Source organism: Macaca nemestrina, chromosome 12 (genome assembly GCF_043159975.1).
Source record: "Macaca nemestrina isolate mMacNem1 chromosome 12, mMacNem.hap1, whole genome shotgun sequence".
Lineage (NCBI taxonomy): Eukaryota > Metazoa > Chordata > Mammalia > Primates > Cercopithecidae > Macaca > Macaca nemestrina.
Genome location: NC_092136.1, coordinates 111,574,732 through 111,594,383, shown reverse-complemented (window position 1 = coordinate 111,594,383; position 19,652 = coordinate 111,574,732). Strand labels below are relative to the sequence as shown.

The following is a 19,652-nucleotide window of genomic DNA, read 5'->3' as shown; positions in this document are numbered from 1 at the left end:
GAAGGTGGCCTGGCCTCTTTATTGCCTTAGGCTCTCATGGTACACTTCACAGGCAAGAGAACAAGAGCTAGGAACGCTTCTCTGGACCCGTGGTAGCCCAGTTTCAACCTCTGCTTTACAAATCTAGCACAAAGAAAGCTTCCTGTTCACTTACAAGAGGAATGGTACTAAGTAATTATTTCTATTTTCTGTAGGTAATATGAATATAGAAACTTGGGTCTATAGGAATATTAAAAGAAACACTGAAGGACAGGCTCACTAAGCTGTAACAATATTACATGTGCTGAGGTCTTCTATAACCTTGTCAAAGCACTTCAAATGTTATATTTATATATGTTTTTGAGACTGGTCTTGCTCTGTTGCCCAAGCTGGGGGGCAGAGGTGTGAATCACAGCTCACTGTAGCCTTCATCTCCCAAGCTCAAGTGATCTTTTTGCCTCAGCCTTCCAAAGAGCTGGGACCACAGACTCACACGACCATGCCTGGCTAATTTTTTTTTAACTATTATTATTTTTTTTTGGGTAGAGACAAGGTCTCACTATGTTGTGGAGGCTGGTCTTAAACTCCTTGGCTCAACTGATCCTCCTGCCTCAGTCCCCAAAGTGCTGGGACTACAGGTGTGAGCCACTGCCCTCTGCCAAACACTGGATTTGTAATCATCTGAAGAATGGGTTAAGGAAGACTTTGGTGTTAGGCAGATTGGGGATCAAATCTTGGGTTTTCCATTAGCTATGTAATCTTGGACAAATTACTTAACTTCTTGGAGCCTTGGTTTCCTCATCTGAAAAATAGGGACAATATTTACATTTCATAAAGTAGTTGTATTAACAGAAATAGATATTATATTGCGATTGAAACACAGTAGGTAGCCAATAAACAGAAGCTATCGTTGCTATTATTATTTATTATTTTACTTATCTGTCTATCACATCAGACTAAGTTCCTCGGGAGCAGAGAATAGGGGACAATAGTCTGTACTCCCAACTCTCAGCATATCATCTGCAGACAAGAGCTGCTCGATAAAGGTTTACCATATGAATATGTTGTTCCTACCTCTTTTAAAAGTGCTCTACTATGTGACAGGAGCTGACTTAAGCTCTCTGAAGATAATTTCTTCTTAGTTCTATGAAGTATCCTTATTTTAGGAGAAAGTGAGGATATAAAGTTAAGTATTTTGCCAGAGGTTATACAGCTAGCTACTAAGTTGCACCAGTGGAATAGAAACCAAGTTTAACTACTTCGAGGCTTCATTGTTAACCACTACCTTCATGTCTTTCACTGGCATGTCAAAAATAGTTATTTTTGAAGAAGTTAATAATTGTCAGGGTTAAGAAGTGGCAGCAAAAGTCACTTAAAAATAAGAGCCTTTTAATTTCTTCACAGGAATCTGGATAACTTGCTTCACCCAGTCTGCAGCTTTCTGCCTAAATGCATAAGGTGCATTGTGAAGTGGGGGGTGAGTAGGGGGGGATGAAATATGAAAATGCAGGGTTTATTTCTTACCGCCATTTATTCAAATGACATGGACTATATTCATGTTTCATCATACTAACCAATTTCATTCATTCCTTCACTAAACATCAGCATTCCATACACATGTCAACCACTGTGCAAACACAGAAGTCTTGCAACAACACAAAATAATAAGACTCCACATCATCATCTGACTTTTGGAAAGCATTATGAAAACAATCACTTGGGCATTCGTCTCTCTCTCTACCAGACTCAGATCCAGCCTAGCCCTGATAGAAAGCAAACATCTTTCTAGTTTAATATCTTCTCTAACTCTGATATGCAAGTTAATACCTAAAACTTTGGCTATGTTCCTCAGACATTCTGCTTGCTATTATAAACAAAACATTTATGCCATGCCATGTGGCTTCATTTTGACTTTTTTAAACTCTTAATTTTGAAATATTTTTAGATTTACAGGAAGAGTTGCAACAGTAAATTCAGAATTCCTCATACCCTTCACCCAGCTTCCTCTAATGTTAACATTTTACATACCTACAGTATAATCACCAAAACTAAGCTTCAATTATCAAAACATTGATTCACTACTATTAATTAAACTACAGACTTAACATTTCATGAGTTTAGTCACGTGTTCCTTTTCAGTTCAGGAATTCCACATTGCATTTAGCCTCCTGACTCCTTAGTCTTCTCCAATTTGTATTCATATTCTCTCACCTGGGTTCTATATGGTCTGAAATATTTATAGAAGAGGATTCGGGGTAGAGTCTTTAATTACAGATCAGTTACTGACTCTCATGAAAATCAACTAGGCCTCAAAAGCTGAGTCCTCTATCTCTTAATTAACCAGCAACAGCAGACCAAGGATATATCTGAACATAGCCCTAGAGCTGCTATTATTGTTTTCTGCTCTATATTTTGAAAGTTGACTGACTGACCTATATCATCCTAACAAAAACCAGTATTACTGTCATCACTAAATTGTATAAATTATATAAATTATCAGTGCCCAAAATTATCATTAGCAAAGGCATGATGTTTTAGGAATAAGAGGGTCTTGCATAGAGTAAATAAGCTGATTCTGATGATTATTGTCTAATGGGAACCAGGTACAAAATGGAGAATTCTGTTTGTTGGAATGAAGTAATGAAATAAATCAAATACTAACATGCATATAAATCACCTGGGGAAATTGCTAAAGTGCAGACTCTGACTCAGTACGTTTAGGGACAGGCCTCAGATTCTGCATTTGTAACAGGCTTTGAAGTGATGCTCATGCTGCTGGTCTCCAGACCACTCTTTGACTAGCCAGAAAACAGAATGAAACAGAGGCGGTGAAAAATATACAGAAGATTTAAACAGTTTGTCAATGTTTACTGTTGCAAAAGATTACACTTGCTAAATTCTTTTAGGATTTTTATTTAAATAGGAGACGTAAGAAAATTGTTAGGTTAAACTAAGTCATTTGTTTTTAAAAAAGGAAAAAAACAAACAAAACATTGAAAACCAATCTTCAAGCTAAGGAAAAGTAAGTGATTTCTAGGAATCAACACCACTGAGGCAATTTTGAATCTCCAGCAGTGTGTTATAATGTCTAATTTATAATTTAAAAAATCCTCCTACAGAGCAGCAGATGGCTTTAGGGTTAAATTTATCCTTGTTTCTAAAATTACCAGTAGAATTCAGCTAGCCAGGCTTGATGAAGAGTTACACATCCTTTGTAATTATAATAGGAGTGAAGAAGACAATTATGAGGAAATGAAAGCTGACAAATGAAAGGTGGAGAGTGATAGAGATGAAGCTGACCCATTGCACAAACTGAATGTGGATCAGCCAACACTGACGTCAATGCATACTTTGTTGCCCACCAGCAAGAAAAGGTCAGTTGCACAGTTCATTTCCAAACATCAGTCACTCTCCCATCTGACAGGAGGGAAGGGAACAATCATCACAGTTGAGATGAAATGTGATCCTGCTGACCAATGTAAGACATCTATTTGTCCAGTCAGAGAGTTCAATGAGCTAAGAAGCAAATAAATAATCTTCCTTAGCTTAAATGAAGTAAGGGGAAGGGAAATGAAGAGGGAAAAAAATATCAAACCAAACCGAACCCTTTGAGCCATCTTCCATATTCCCAGCTTACTATGGAATGCTAAGTAGGACTTAAGGATACAAAGTTTCATTGTGCTTTTTGATGTAAAGCTCTTTTTACTTTTTACATAACGTTAGTGGCAGGAGGAGAACAAATGGAAGACTTGCAATAAATATTTTTCCAATAAAAATAAAATACTTAAAAAAATATATTTTTCTTATCTTTGCCTCTCCTACCCTTTTTCAGTTCTAGGGGACAAATCTGAAATCATATATACAGAAACCCTGACTCAAGGTCATCTAGTAAGTAGGAAGGTTGTTAGAAGCAATGATGGGCCAATGCTTCAAATCAGAAAGGAAGCATTCCTCTTGGGCTCAAGGCAAGTGACTGGTGATGCACAGGTCAGACTAATCAGGCTAATTACACAATACTAATTACATTTAAGGTCTCTCTCAGCAAAAAATTAAGTTGCATCAACCAGAGACAATTGAGAATATGTGAAAAACTTTCCTTGGTCCTAAAAGGTTTGTATTAATAAGGCTTTAAAGCCTTAGTTAATTAAAAAAACATGCTGAGAGGGTTATATGGCTATTAAAATTTTAAGGCTTTGTTTTCACATGGAATCAATTATACATTGAATACAAATAATAGCTACCTTGTATTGAGTGTTTACATGGTGCCAGGAGCTTTATCTAACAATTTATTTAACAAACAGTTAACTAGCACTATGTGCTGGGCACCGTTCTAAGTACCCTACAAACATTAACTCAAGTAATAATCACTATGAGATATGAACTTTCATCATTCTCCCTTTACAGATAAGGAAACTGAGAAGAGTGAAGTCAGGAGACGTGGTCAAGGTCACAAAGCTAGTAAGTGGCAGAGGCGGGAATCAAACCCAGGTATCCTCACTTTACAGCCCATACTCTGACCTATTACCCTACATCGCCTCCCTGTCTCCAATATTATCACCGATCTCTACAATCTGTTCCTGAAAAACAGATTTGTATTTAATAGATATAGAAACCCAGGCCTAGAGAGTGTAAATAATCGGCCCAAGGTCATAGCTACTAAGTGGCACAGCCAGAATTTGCACCAGCACTGTTACTCAACTCGGTACTCTACATGAAGCCCTGTTTAACGTGTGATTAATTCATAGATTTTTATCCTTATTTAAGTATTTATTATAAACATTTTAGATTGGGAAAGTTGGAGAATAAAACTAAATATTCTTCATCTATTTATTCTCAACTTAATGCCTAAATAGCCAGAGCCAAGATAGCTAGGTGGAAATAGTACTGCAATTACTAAAACTACTGAAAGCCAATATTGCTTTGCATTCAGCCTCTTACTGTGAATGTCCTCACACTCACTTTTTACAAAGGTTGGAGGTCTCATGGTTGAAGTAATGAGTACACACTGGTGTGGGTGGATCCATGGCTCATTAGTGTCTCAAGTTTTATTTTTTTGTTTGAGACGGAGTCTTGCTCTGTCACCAGGCTGGAGTGCAGTGGTGCGATCTCGGTTCACTGAAACCCCCGACTCCCTGGTTCAAGCGATTCTCCTGCCTCAGCCTCCCGAGTAGCTGGGATTACAGGCATGTGCCACCATGCCCAGCTAATTTTTGTAGTTTTAGTAGAGATGGGGTTTCCCCATGTTGGCCAGGATGGTCTCGAACTCCTGACCTCGTGATCCGTCCACCTTGGCCTCCCAAAATTCTGGGATTACAGGAGTGAGCCACCGTGCCTGGCCTGTCTCAAGTTTTTACTCACGGGGAGAACATAACCTAGAAACTGATCTCAAAGCCATGTTTCTGTTATTTATTAAAATGAACCATGTTTGATACTTCTATTCCATTTTGTTTTATAAACACAAAAATATTTTAATTTAAACTTAGTTTTGGCTTGTGCTTCTCTTCAATTTCAATATACAGGATGGCTAAAACAGTTCATTTATTCAGCTTATTTTGCAATTAAAGAGGTTTTCATAAGCCAAAAAAAAAAAAAAAAAAAAACCAAAACCAAAACCAAAACCAAAACAAAAAACAAAAAACAAAAAAAAGTATAATTTGAGGGAATAACTTTGTAAGGGTTCTTGTAATTTCTTCCCATGGAGCCCTATTTTTCCCACGTGTTAGATTCCATTACGATTTAAGAGTTCTCAGAGACAAGAAGATGATTCTTAAAAAAAATCAGGGCCATCAAGAAGTTATAAAATCTACAGATAAAAATAAATATCCTGGAGAAATTATTTAAAGACACTGGAATCCATCTAAACACTTTATGGCATGTGGAATGATCTGGCCCATGCCTACCTCTCCTGGCTCTTTTCCTATCATTCTCACTGGCTAACACCTGCAGTTTCCTTACCACTCCAATTTGCTCTGTCCTCTCAGCCTTTGCATGTGCGGATCCACCTGCTTGAGGAAGCTACCCCAGCCTCTATCTCTCTCTCTTCTTCTCTCCTTTTTTTTTTTGAGACTGACTCTCGCTCTGTTGCCTAGGCTGGAGTGCAGTGCAGTGGTGGGATCTCAGCTCACTGCAATTCAGCCTCCCAGGTTCAAGCAATTCTCCAGCCTTAGCCTCCTGAGTAGCTGGGACTACAGGTGCACGCTGCCACGCCCGGCTAATTTTTTGTATTTTAGTAGAGACGGGGTTTCACCATGTTGCCCAGGCTGGTCTTGAACTCCTGAGCTCCGGCAATCTGCCCGCCTCGGCCTCCCAAAGTGCTAGGATTACAGGCATGAGCCACTGTTCATGCCTCTCCCTCTTTCTCTGTCTCCCCCATCCCAATCCCACCACAAATACCTTCTTGTTAATCAAGTGTTAGCTAATAATTTCCCTGATTCTTCCAGACAGAGTTAGTCTTTCTCCTAGCCTCATGGCCCTGAAAACAATGATCCTTTTGTGTTATATTAACTTAAAGGTCTGGTTCTTATTTGATTAACTCCTTGAGGTAAGAGCAGAGTTAAGCTTTTTGTCACTGCTGCTGTTTTTTGTCTTGAAATGTATGAACCTCCAGGACTTACTCCAAGAGCAGAACAGAAGCTTAAGAAACATCTACTAAAATTTTTGAGGATAGTGGAGACGACAGAGAATTAAGTGTGGGCAAGAAAATTTGAGTGCTTGGTTATACTGCGCGCGTGTGTGTGTATGTATGTCTGCTTGTAAGGAATGGAAGCAGGGACACTAAATATACAACCATAGAATGATGGACCCCAAAATTCAATTAGTGAGTACCCCTTCAGGAAGCAGTGGCAGAATGCTTGGAAATGACAACATGGTGTAGTGGGAGAAGGAGAGATACTGTGGTCAGACAGACCTAGGTTTGAATTCCAGGTCTACTACTTATTATCTGTGTCACCTTGGCCAATTGTTTAATCTCTTTGCATCTCAGCTTTCTCATCTAGTAACTGGCAATAGCTAAGTGGCTCCCAAGGTTGCTGTGAAGATGAAGAAAGAATCTAGCTGAATACCTGAAAACAGTGAGGGCTCAATTAAATGTAAGTCATCACACTGTCTTCACCAGAGAGAACAACTTCACCAATCTGAATTTTTACCTGACTTCTATAAAATTGGAAGGACTTGAAGATTAGATACTAAAAAATGAAAATAAAAACTAAAAAGACAAAACAAAAACCTAAGATATCACACAATGACAGCAGAAGCACTGATTTGACCCACCTATATTTTATGCCAGAATTATACTAGACATACTATAGCCAGGCAAAACTTGGTTATAATGTCAAAGCAATATTCTGTGTTTTTTGTTTGCAAGTTTCTTTGGTGTCTTACTTTGACATTTTCTTTTGAGATGTTAGTGACAGCACCTTGTAATTCCTACAGCACATGATTTACATACCTATAACCTTTCTCTGTCTAAAAAAACTCCTAGAACACATGCACACTTACGTTTCTTGTAGCACTATTTACAATAGCAAAGACTTGGAACCAACCCAAATGCCTGTCAATGATAGACTGGATAAAGCAAATGTGGCACATATACACCATGGAATACTATGCAGCCATAAAAAAGAATGAGTTCATGTCTTTTCAGGGACATGGATGAAGCTGGAAACCATCATCCTCAGCAAACTAATGGAACAGAAAACCAAACACCACATGTTCTCATTCATAAGTGAGAGCTGAACAATGAGAACACATATACACAGGGAGGGGAACATCACACACAGGGGCCTGTTGGGGGTTGAGGGGAGGCGGGGAGGGAGGGGAGGGAGAGCCTTAGGATAAATACTTAATATATGCAGGGCTTAAAACCTAGATGACGGGTTGATAGGTGCAGCAGATCACCATGGCACATGTATACCTGTGTAACAAATCTGCACGTTCAGCACATGTATCTCAGAACTTAAAGTAAAAAAAAAAAAAGGTTCCCTTGGAAAAACAAAACAAAACAAAAAACTCCTAGAACTCCTTTGAGCTATTGTTTTGGCAAATACTTTGTTTTGATAATAAGGGAATGTAAAGGTGAAGCAGGAGTTTCCCCCTTCTTTCTACAGAGCAAAGGACTTAAAAAAAAAAAAAGAAAGACTTTCTTTGAAAAAGACAATTTTAGGGCAGCCGGTGCTTTCAAGGAGCATTAACCAAAATATCCCAGTGAAGTTCATTACAGAAGGTTGGCAAACAAGAGTGAAATAAATGACACCAAATGGAAGGTCCAAAAGCAGAGGAAGGGGAAAAAACAAATGGAAGTGAACACACATAAACTATGAAAGCATTCTAATTTCATGCATCACATTTTCACAACAAAAATGACAAATCGATACAAATCTTTATATATATGTATATACATGTGTTATATATGTATATACATACACAGACACACAAATGAATATAACAAATTAACTTAAAAACACTTTGTCTTATTCAGGTAATCCCATTAGAAAAAAAATCACAAGACTACAGAATGGAAAATCCATTACATATCCTGTAACATATGCAATATTGACATTTAAAATGAATAAAAATTATTTGCCTTCCCCTAATTGCCTAAGACAAAAACTAATGGGAAACGGCACAGAAACAAATCAGTTTGATGTACAAACATGAGGGTTTTACCTTATATTTTATATCATAATACAGCAAACCGAGGAAGCTACTTTGTCCCTCAACTTACTGAGTTCAATGAGTATCCAACCTAACAGGTCAATTAATAATTTCTTGGTCAGCCCCTGTCATCTGGATGTTTCCCTGCTCTTCTTTAACAATCTTAGGACAAAACACCACCATGTGCAACTTTGCTAAGCTTTTAACCCGTGTTTTCTCTTCTTCAAAACCCAAGTCAAACAAAATCTCCCTTACATACCTTCAACCTCTACCAACCTCTACTGCTGCTGCTGTAGTTCAGACTCATGTTTTCTTAAATGGACTATTGCACTAGATTCCTTATTAGTCTTCCTGTCTTCCACCTCACCCACATCTCTCACCTATCTTTTTTTTTTTTTTTTTTTTTTTTTTGAGACGGAGTCTTGCACTGTCGTCCAGGCTGGAGTGCAGTGGTGCGATTTCGGCTCACTGCAAGCTCCGCCTCCTGGGTTCACGCCATTCTCCTGCCTCAGCCTCCTGAGTAGCTGGGACTACAGGCACCCACCACCATACCTGGCTAATTTTTTTGTATTTTTAGTAGAGACAGGGTTTCACTGTACTAGCCAGGATGGTCTTGATCTCCTGACCTCGTGATCCACCCGCCGCAGCCTCCCAAACTGCTGGGATTACAGGCGTGAGCCACCACGCCCGGCCATCTCCCACCTATCTTAACTCTGCTGCCAGAGACATATTTCTGACATGCAAATCTAATCATGTTATCCCAATTCCACTTTACCCCCATCCATGCCCTATAATTTTCAGTAGGCTAGATTCCCCATTACCTACAGAATAAACTCTGAAATCTTTGACATGGCATTCAAGATGTTTCATATTCTGGTCTTTACCTATCTGCTCCCCCTGTATCAATCCCGCATGCCTACAGATTTTACATGTTACCAATTTTGAATTTACAGTTCCCCACCATTCCAATCTCTGTCTGCCTGCCTGCAACATTCTGCTTCTGTTTATCTTCCTGACATGCTTCTCTAACTTCTCTCTCAAGTCTAAGTTCAAATAATTCCTTCTCTGTGAAGCTTCCTTGACTCTACAGGTAGCCTGCTGTTCCCTCACCTATACTCCTACAGCAGTTTGTATATACTTTTAAAATTGCAACTGTCATACTGTATTTTTTCAGTTTTATTAAAGTGTAATTGACAAAAATTGTATATATTCAAGGTGTACAACATGTTATTTTGATATATGGGTATGTTGTGAAATGATTTCCACATATCATATTGTACTTAACATAGCACAGTACCTGATACATATTTATTGAGTGAATTAGAGTTTTGACTATGTAAATATAGAAAATGAGATTATAAAAGAAAACATTTTACAATTGTGAAAAGGCAAAGAGAAAAACAGGCAAACTAATCTCTACCCAACTTAGTTTTCATGTTATAAACCAAACCCCTGTTGTATCAGAGCAAGGCAAGGTGTTTTTCTGTCTCAAGTATTTCTCATTCTACTTCCACCACTTCCTTTGCCTTTTCTCTGCTTCTGGCTGTAGCCATCAGTCATAATTAGGAGAGCAGGCCAGAGTACCAGCAACCAGCATTGCTCCTCCAGCCCCGTCCTCTCTCTAATCACTCTGACATTCAGACGAATGTGCCTCTTCCAGCAGAGCCCCCTGCCAATGGAATCTGGACACATCAGACGCCAGATGTAGCTCTGACCTGTGTATATTAATAATGAGCTCATTCCCTTACTTTTAATTACACATAGAACTAAGGAAATGAATAAAATGGACTTTGAGAAAGCCTGATGTCACCAGGTAGAAACGCTGCTGAATCTGTGCCTGCAGGTCTGTTTCCACACACTGAGTGCAGTGGCTCACGTCGGATCATGTTAGAGCCAGTTGTGTCCCAGTTACCTGCTATTTTGATATTCATGTTGTTATCCAGCAGGAGATTTTCAGCTTTGAGGTCACGGTGCACAATCTTCCGACCATGACAATAATCAACAGCAGATAGGATTTGCCAGAATTTTCGCCTGGCTTCAGACTCATTTAACCGGCCATGATTAGCAAGATAGTCTGTAAATGAAAAGAGGATTAAGAATTAGTCACCAAAATAAAATAACTCCACTATTAGTAGTCAGGAAATTCTTTTCCTCAAAACATTTTTTTTTTTTTTTTTTTTTGGCTGGGTGCAGTGGCTCACGTCTGTAATCCCAGCACTTTGGGTGGCCGAGGCGGGCAGATCACAAGGTCAGGAGATTGAGACCATCCTGGCTAACACGGTGAAACCTACTCTACTAAAAATACAAAAAATTAGCCCGGCGTGGTGGCGGGCACCTGTAGTCCCAGCTACGCGGGAGGCTGAGGCAGAAGAATGGCGTGAACCCAGGAGGCGGAGCTTGCAGTCAGCTGAGATCGCACCACTGCACTCCAGCCTGGGTGAAAGAGCGAGACTGTCTCAAAAAACAAACAAAAAAGTTTTTTTTTTTTTTTTTAAAAAACAATAATTAGTGATAAAGTAATATGGTGTTTTCCAAGTTTCTTGTCTTTGAAGAAGTATTTCTTTTTCTTCTTTTTTTTTTTTTTTTTATAGAGTCTCACTCTGTTTCCCAGGCTGGAGTGCAGTGGCGCGATCTGAGCTCACTGCAACCTCCTCCTCCCAGGTTCAAATGATTCTTCTGCTTCAGCCTCCCGAGTAGCTGGGATTACAGGCACCTGCCACCATGCCCAGCTAATTTTTGTATTTTTAGTATAGATGGGGTTTCACCATGTTGGCCAGGCTGGTCTCGAACTCCTGACCTCATGATCCTCCTGCTTCGGCCTCCCAAAGTGCTGAGACTACAGGTGTGAGCCACTGTGCCTGGCCCGGAGAAGTATTTCTAATCATATTTCACTGCAGTCCAAACAAATGGTGACAGCCCAAGACCAGTCAGCAGCAAGCAGCATAATATTCACAGTACAATTCAACATCATTTTTTTAAAGTCTAGGTATTCTATTTGTTGAAAAGCTTATTATTTCACACTTTAAAAAAACTGAAAGTTATGTAAAACAGAGGAAATAAATGAAGTATCTGACATCTCGTCACACAGAAGACATCTTTTCTGAAACACTGTTTTCATGCAATTATTATACAAACCACTTGTAACATGAGATATGGTGATACCTGGAAGTAGCTTAAATAATTCACGCCCTGAGCTGTTGGAAGGAATTCTCATCTACCCAAGAACATGCAGACTTGTGCTCTAAACCAAACACTGTCATGACAACCATATTCTCTAAACTATAAGACAAATACATTTTGCAAGATACACTATCTTTATGCAATGTTATAATCTTTATTAAAGCAGCTTACCTGAAAATTAATTCTACGTAACTATGTACATCAATTCAATAAAACTAAACATTACCACTCGTTAACACTTCACCCAAAGATCTGAAAGTCCTCTGAAATTATCTTTTGATCAACACAAATCTTGAAAGACTTTTAAATTTAACATAATTGTCCTAACTAGAGAACTGTATTAGTGACTCAGTATTCCCAGTCACCTGCACATGTTTTCTGCTCTAGTGTTTACTAGTTTACAGGTTTTTAAATTCCCTGCCTTTGGCTCATGTCCTTCTCAATATTTACTATATATTTTTTTCTTTAGTTTTTCGAGATAGAGTCTTGTCTGTCACCTAGCTGGAGTGACAGTGGTGCAATCTTGGCTCACTGCAACCTCTGTTTCCCAGGTTGAAGCAATTCTCATGCCTCAGTCTCCCGAGTAACTGGGACTACAGGTGCACGCCACCATGCCTGGCTAATTTTTATATTTGTAGTAGAGATGGGGTTTCACCATGTTGCCCAGGCTGGTTTTGAACTTCTGACCTTGGGTGATCTGCCCACCTTGGCCTCCCAAAGTGCTGAGATTATAGATGTGAGCCACCATGCCTGGCCTACTTGCTATAAAATTTACTAACATTTACACAATACTTTATACTTTACAAAGCATGTTCATATCACAGTGTCTCATTTCATCTTTCTAAAACCTATGATAACTATTACTCAATTTCCATTTTATAGATGAGAAAGCTGACAATCAGAGGGAGTAAGTAATCTGGCTGAATTTGTACAACTGGTGACTGAACAGTCAATCTGGGGCTGTAATATTTGACTTAATTTTTTATTATATTAAGCATCTTTACTAGACTCCTGTTGAAATCCTAACCATCCTTTTATTTGTTTATTTATTTTTTAGTCAGGGTCTCATTCTGTTATTGCCCAGGGTGGAGTATGGTGTGCAATTATAGCTCACCTCAACCTCAACCTCCTGGACTCAATTAATCCTTCTACCTCAGCCTCCCGAGTAGCTGGGACTACAGATGCATGCACATCTGGTTAATTATTAATATCTTATTTTTTGTAGAGATGGGGTCTCACTCTCTACCTTGGTCAGGCTGGTCTCAAACTCCTGGACTCAAGCAATCCTCCTGCCTTAGCCTCCCAAAGTGCTGGGATTATAGGTGTGAGCCATCACACCAGACCCTAACCATCCTTTCAAAACTCTAATTAAATGACACCTTGCCCTTAAATAGTCCCTGATCACTTCAAACAGAAATAACCTGTTCTCTCAACACCTTGTCATTTATCATACACGGCCTCACACTGTATGTAATAATCCACATACGTATAATAAATATCCCAAGGTACACACACATGTGTACACACACAGCCCTAACTTTAAAAGAGGGGTCCTTAACCCCTGAGTCACGGACCAGCACTGGTCCATGGCCTGTTAGGAATGCGGTCCCCGCCAGAGGAATGCGAACCCTATTGTGAACTGCAAATGTGAGGGATCTAGGTTGCACCCTCCTTTTGAGAATCTAATGCCTGATGATCTGAGGTAGAGCAGTTTCATCCCCAAATCATCCTCCCCATCCTGGGTCTGTAGAAAAATTGTCCTCCACTTACTTGGTCCCTGGTGCCATTTAAAAGGTTGGGGACTACTGCTTTAACACATAGTGTTTTGTTTTGAAGTATTAAAGACAATGTCATTTAAGTCTCCTGAAGACAGGAACCGTTTTATTCTCTTTTGTACTCTGCAATGCTTAGCACTAAGCACAAAGCATCCTATGTATAATTCTGAGTACTTAGCTGATTAGCCATATTCTAAATATTACAGGCTTTAAATTTAAGTGGACATTTTATCTATTCTTTTTTATGGGTTAGCATCAGAAACTGAGAAGGTCAGCTCATTACATCTTCCCCTTGCCTTTGCAGAACCTGCATAGTAGCTATCCATAATTCTAAAGGAGAACAGATCACTTAAGAACAAGCATGCATAATTTTTAGTCAAAATGTCCAAACTGCCAACTGAGACAGATTATGTTTAAGAACTGGCAAGTAGACAATGTGCCTTCTCTGCATAAGAGCAAACCAGAGGCTCACTTCTACACTGGATGAGCTGGGAAGTCCCTTATAAATATGGACCTTTGGGCAAATATAACCTACGGAGGGGAATGCAATATGCTTTCTGTAAGAAATAACTTTTGAGTAATTAATAATATCTTTCCTAAGATTCCACACAAAATGCTATTTAAGCTGTACCTCTAAATGAGACCATTTTTTCATGGACAAATGATTGACTTGTACAGATAGAAAACTTTTTTTTTTCCCTGATGAAAATGCTGAGTCAATGGAGGTTAGTGGGAAAGATTTTTGAGATTTTGGCAACACAGAGAAATCTGACAGATTTAATGTGAAAAAGTGCAAGTTTACATATACAGAAAGAAACCCCAAACTACTGATCACAATATGAGTCCCCGGAAGCACAATGGAATCTGTAGTTATTGTTTTTTGAAGCTATCAGTCCAAATTGGGAGAACCACAGGCAAGGGGAAAGAAAAACTTTGAAACGTGGTATCAGGAAGGGCAGTGTCTGAAAAACAAAGGCATGGTATATCTGAATCTAAAGTTACCATGTAAAGCCAGAATCATCACATATCAGTAAATGTATAACACACAGTGTGAGAAAAATGATCTAAATTCCAGAGACAAACTATTTAGAGAAGTGGCACTTTCACTCTTCAGGTAAAAATCTCGGCAGGCATTCCAGGGTATCTATTATCTTCCCCATGCTTTATCATTTCTGCAGTGTAGGTATCCCTGAAAACTGTAACATGTGCTGAGAAATCCATAATAGAAGTAAGTGAGCCAGAAACCTGTGGCTGCAAATAAAATTTGTTTAGGCATGTATCACCCCCTTCGAGGAACATAATCCAAGCTCAAGTTAATGTACACGGTCTTGAAGTTAACATACAAAAAGCACACTCATGTTTCACATTAAAAACCTAATTTATGGCCTGGCACGGTGGCTCACACCTGTAATCCCAGGACTTTGGGAGGCTGAGGTGGGCAGATCACCTGAGGTCAGGAGTTCGAAACCAGCCTGACCAACATGGCAAAACTCTGTCTCTACTAAATATACAAAAATTAGTCAGGCATGGTGGCAGACACCTGTAATCCCAGCTACTCGGGAGGCTGAGGCAGGAGAATCACTTGAATCCGGGAGGCTGCAGTGAGCTAAGATTGAGCCACTACATTCTAGACTGGGCAACAGATCAAGATTCTGTCTCAAAAAAATAAAAAAATAAAAAAAAAAACCTTATGATTATAGAACAAACTTATGAATTTAATAGCAACTGTCTATACTAATTGTTTATGTGTATATTCTTGAGAGCTTGTTTGGAGGTTCTGGCAGGGCAGTGCAGCTACTCACATACCCTTGACCAAAGACCGGTCCTCCTCTATTGGGGATGTTTGTCCTCTTCGACCAAGCCTGCAGCTTTGGGAGGGACGCACGTGGAGGGGTGAAGGAGGAAGGGGAACACCGGTCTAGCCAGCCAGATCAGCTGAATCAACGCTGGCAATCAACAGGGTGACAGATGTTACAGCCACATTGCTCTCATGTCTGCTTATGTGTGTATTTTTGATGAATATAATACAGTTTTTAGAAACTGTTCCCTATGTTTATGTTGGTTCTGATTGCTAAGTGAAATGTAATTTTATGTTTGTTAACTTTAACAACAAAAACTTTTAAGGTAATATTTTGTATAACCCCTCCAGTTTTGCTTTTCTGGTCAATATTTTTTATTGCCATTTTACAAAAATCATGGTCTGCAACAGACTGGCTAATTTAAACTCAATACTGACAGTTTGATAGTTTGAGAAATACTAGCACAGGCAAGGTAAACAGGCAATTACAATACACTGTGATGAAGGTTAGCATAGGTAGAAATGTTCTAATAAATATATTATGTTACAGATATCTTTTAAAATTTTCTATTATGAAAGTTTTGTACATACATAAAATTATATTAAATAGTATAATAAATCAACCAAATTCGAGTTATCAACATTTTGTCATACTTGCTTCATTTATCCATTTTTTCCTCATGTAACATAAAGCATATTTTGCCATCAATTTGTTTCACCCTAAATACTTTTCTGTGTATCTCTTAAAAAATGACATTTTCTTACATAAGTGCAATATCATTATCAAACCTAACATAATTAACAATTCCTTATTATCATCTACTACCCAGTCTGAATTCAAATCTCCATAGTTGGCTTGTTTGAATCAGGATACAAACCAAGATGAACATTTTATATTTGTTTATTTTGTTTCTGGAGCCCTTTTACACTGGAACAGGGCCCTTACTCTCACCCTCCCCTTTTCCTGTGCCACTGATTTGAAGAAAATGGGTCGGTCATCCTACATTCTGGATTTGTCCTCTGCTTCCTCACATTACTGTTTAACTTATTCTTCCGTCTCCTATAGTTTCTATAAAGGACTGAACAGATTCAGGCTTAATATCTTTTGGGAGTGGCAAGAATACATCACAGGTGCATCTACTAAGAGGAATATAACATCTGGTTCTTCTTTTAGGAGTGCTAAGATTGGTCAGTAAGTACTGTGAGTGAGAGCCTGATCCTTCAAATAAAGATTCTTATCAATCTTTCTCCTAATATCATGGTTCTCAAACTCCAGTGATTGTCAGAACCCTCAGAGGGCTTGTTAACACACAGCTTACTGGGACTTACCCTTAGGGTTTCTGACATAGCTGGTTTTGGAAAGAGCCTGAGATTTCGTATTTTTAAAAGAAGTATCCAAGTGATGTTTAAGATGCAGGAACAGGGGCCAGACTTTGAGAACCACAGCATTAACAGTTTTAGTATTCATTAGTGGCTGTTACATGAATCAATGATTTCATTAGGGGTTGCAAAATTGTGATTTTTTAATTGATTCCTGCCACATTTATTAGGTGAAATTCTTCTGTAGAGAAGTATTTTTTCTTGTCAACTAGAGTTATTATTCTGAAAAAAACTTCAATAGGTTGGAAGAATGAATGCTTAATTCTTCCTCTTTAAGTACCAATTTTCAAAGTAAGGAGTTGGCACGCTAGCCACTTCCAATGATGACCACTAAGATATATGTGTTTATTTCCCAGCTTTCTTTTCTCTTTCTTTCATGATTCAAGCACCATAATAAATAACTACAAAGGAGTCTGAGACCAGCCTAGGCGACACAGTGAAATATTATTTCTAAAAAATATAAACTATCACCTTCATGTGGCTAACTTTTGATCTGCTTTATTCTTAGCTGAATGATGTTGGTTCTTTTTCACACTCTTCTCATTTAGTGCCTTTCTCAGTGTGCCTTTCATCACTCAGGTCAAAAGATATCTTAACACTCTGGCCTTGGGCCTTCTGCTCACAGACCCTACTGAAAGTCTAATAAAAATGATACATACATACACATGCACATATACAATTTAGTATATAATTTCTTTTCTTTTCTTTTTTTTTTTTTTTTGAGACAGAGTCTTGCTCTGTCACCCAGGCTGGGGTGCAGAGGTGCGATCTCGGCTCACTGCAAGCTCTGCCTCCCAGGTTCACACCATTCTCCTGCCTCAGCCCCCCGCGTAGCTGGGACTACAGGCACCCGCCGCCACGCCCAGCTAATTTTTTGTATTTTTAGTGGAGATGGGGTTTCACCATGTTAGCCAGGATGGTCTCAATCTCCTGACCTCATGATCTGCCCGCCTCGGCCTCCCAAAGTGCTGGGATTACAGGCGTGAGCCACCGTGTCTGGTCCCCAGTTTAGTATATAATTTCAAGGAGGTCTATAAAATCTTAGGTTTAATACCAGGTTAAGAAACTCTGCCCTGGGAGATTTCATTCATTCCTTAGAATTTTTATAAGAATAATCTCCAAATTTGCCAATGATATTTGACATTTCAGCAGTTACCTAATTATATATTTATACAGATTTTCTTTCTGCCACTGCAATGTTATCAAGACAGAGCTCATCTTTCTTTTTACAAACTTCATTACCTCCTTCTAAGTCACTATAACTATCATCTTACAGTCAGTCAACCTCAAAAATTTAAGAGTCATCTTCTATCAACCCTGAAGGCTGATGCCCCAACAAGCAGATTCCAAGTTATACAGATTAAAGTTATATATAGTATAATTAATCAATGATTTCAGTCTGCACTTATAGATAAGTACATTTCATAGCATAGTGCCTGACACATAATAAATGCTCAATAAATGTTAGTTGCTATCATCATCGTTGTCGCTGCTTAGTGGTATCCCTTCTCTTCCCCCAGGGATAAGAGGCAGTCTTCCCAGCATCTTATTAAAGAAGTGGAGGAAACCCAGAAAGCTGAGTTCCCTCAAGTCTCAGGGGTGTGAGAATCTCTGCATGACTATCTTTAAGTCTCATGTTCTTCAGTCAGAAATTACTAGCATTCCTCAAAGATGGAGCTGAATAATAGCACAAAAAATTAATAATTTATGAAATTAAATATTTAATGTTATGTTAAAAGGATTTAATTTATAATTTTGGGAGTAAAGTAGAAAGGTTGATGCCAATTTAATATTTTATGCTTAAAGAATCTTTTTTTTTCTTTAAAAATCTCAGTTAAATCCTGGTAAGAGGTTCCTAACCCACAAATCTGCAGACTTCACAATTCTAGTTACTAAATTTGAAGAGAAACAGTGTTTTCAGGAATATGACCACTATGAACGACGAAGCTCTAATAAGGTAATCAAAACTGGCTCATCTGCTCTCTTCAAAATATTTTGAAGAGCTATTATTTTCAATCCTCAAATCTAAATCTACACTCATCTTTTCCTCTAACAATTCTTTTTTCTAATCAGTACAAAAATGATACTATGAAAACACCCCCCCCTTTTTTTTTTTTTTTTTTTGAGATGGAGTCTTACCCTGTCACCCAGGCTGGAGTGCAATGGTGCGATCTTGGCTCACTGCAACCTCCGCCTCCCAGGTTCAAATGATTCTCCTGCCTCAGCCTCCTGATTAGCTGGGATAACAGGGGCCTGCCACCATGCCCAGCTAATTTTTGTATTTTTAGTAGAGACAGGGTTTCACCATTTTGGCCAGTTGGTCTCAAACTCCTGACCTTATGATCCGCCCGCCTCGGCCTCCCAAAGTGTTGGGATTACAGGCGTAAGCCACTATACCAGGCCAAAATACTCCTCTTATGGGTAGATCAAGACTTCAAGCTTGACAGCTCAGCTTGTGCTGGTTCTTGCCAATCACTCTTGGAATATTACTAAGAAAGGAAGGCCCATTAGATGAAATAATCTGAACTGTTTTTAGCACACTGATATATGTACCACCTGACATGTGAACACTAGTAGAAAATGGATTAGGGATTAGGTATCTGATTCTGTATTAATTAGGATAACATGGGTTACCTTAATTTTAAATATTAGGTTATAATACTATTTATAATATTAAACTTTTAACCTTGAGACATATTTATGAATATAAAACTACAGATTGTAAAACACTTTGCTTTTCTCTGTTTGTTTTTGTAAGCACATAATCATTTCAAATTGTGTGTTCAACAAAAATTAAGGAAATTGTTGCTTCTGGTATACTCTGGCAATTTAATTGTGCTTTCAGCAATTTCCCTACATTAGGCTGTTCGCATCTGTTAGATTCTGAA

General features: G+C 38.6%; 1 protein-coding gene and 1 long non-coding RNA gene across 3 annotated transcripts in view; one reads left to right on the top strand and one right to left on the bottom strand.

Moving 5' to 3' along the window:
• Positions 1-19,652, bottom strand: part of LOC105493623 (salt inducible kinase 2) — a 122,141-nt gene that overhangs the window by 27,740 nt on the left and 74,749 nt on the right. For both annotated transcript variants that reach the window (XM_011761423.3, XM_011761424.3), the window contains one exon: positions 10,544-10,705. In XM_011761423.3, coding sequence (XP_011759725.1) covers positions 10,544-10,705 — 162 coding nt within the window. The remainder of the gene's footprint in view (positions 1-10,543; positions 10,706-19,652) is intronic.
• Positions 1,313-4,832, top strand: LOC139357659 (uncharacterized). Its single transcript, XR_011611241.1, has 3 exons — positions 1,313-1,437; positions 3,207-3,353; positions 4,384-4,832. It is a non-coding gene; the product is annotated as an uncharacterized lncRNA (long non-coding RNA).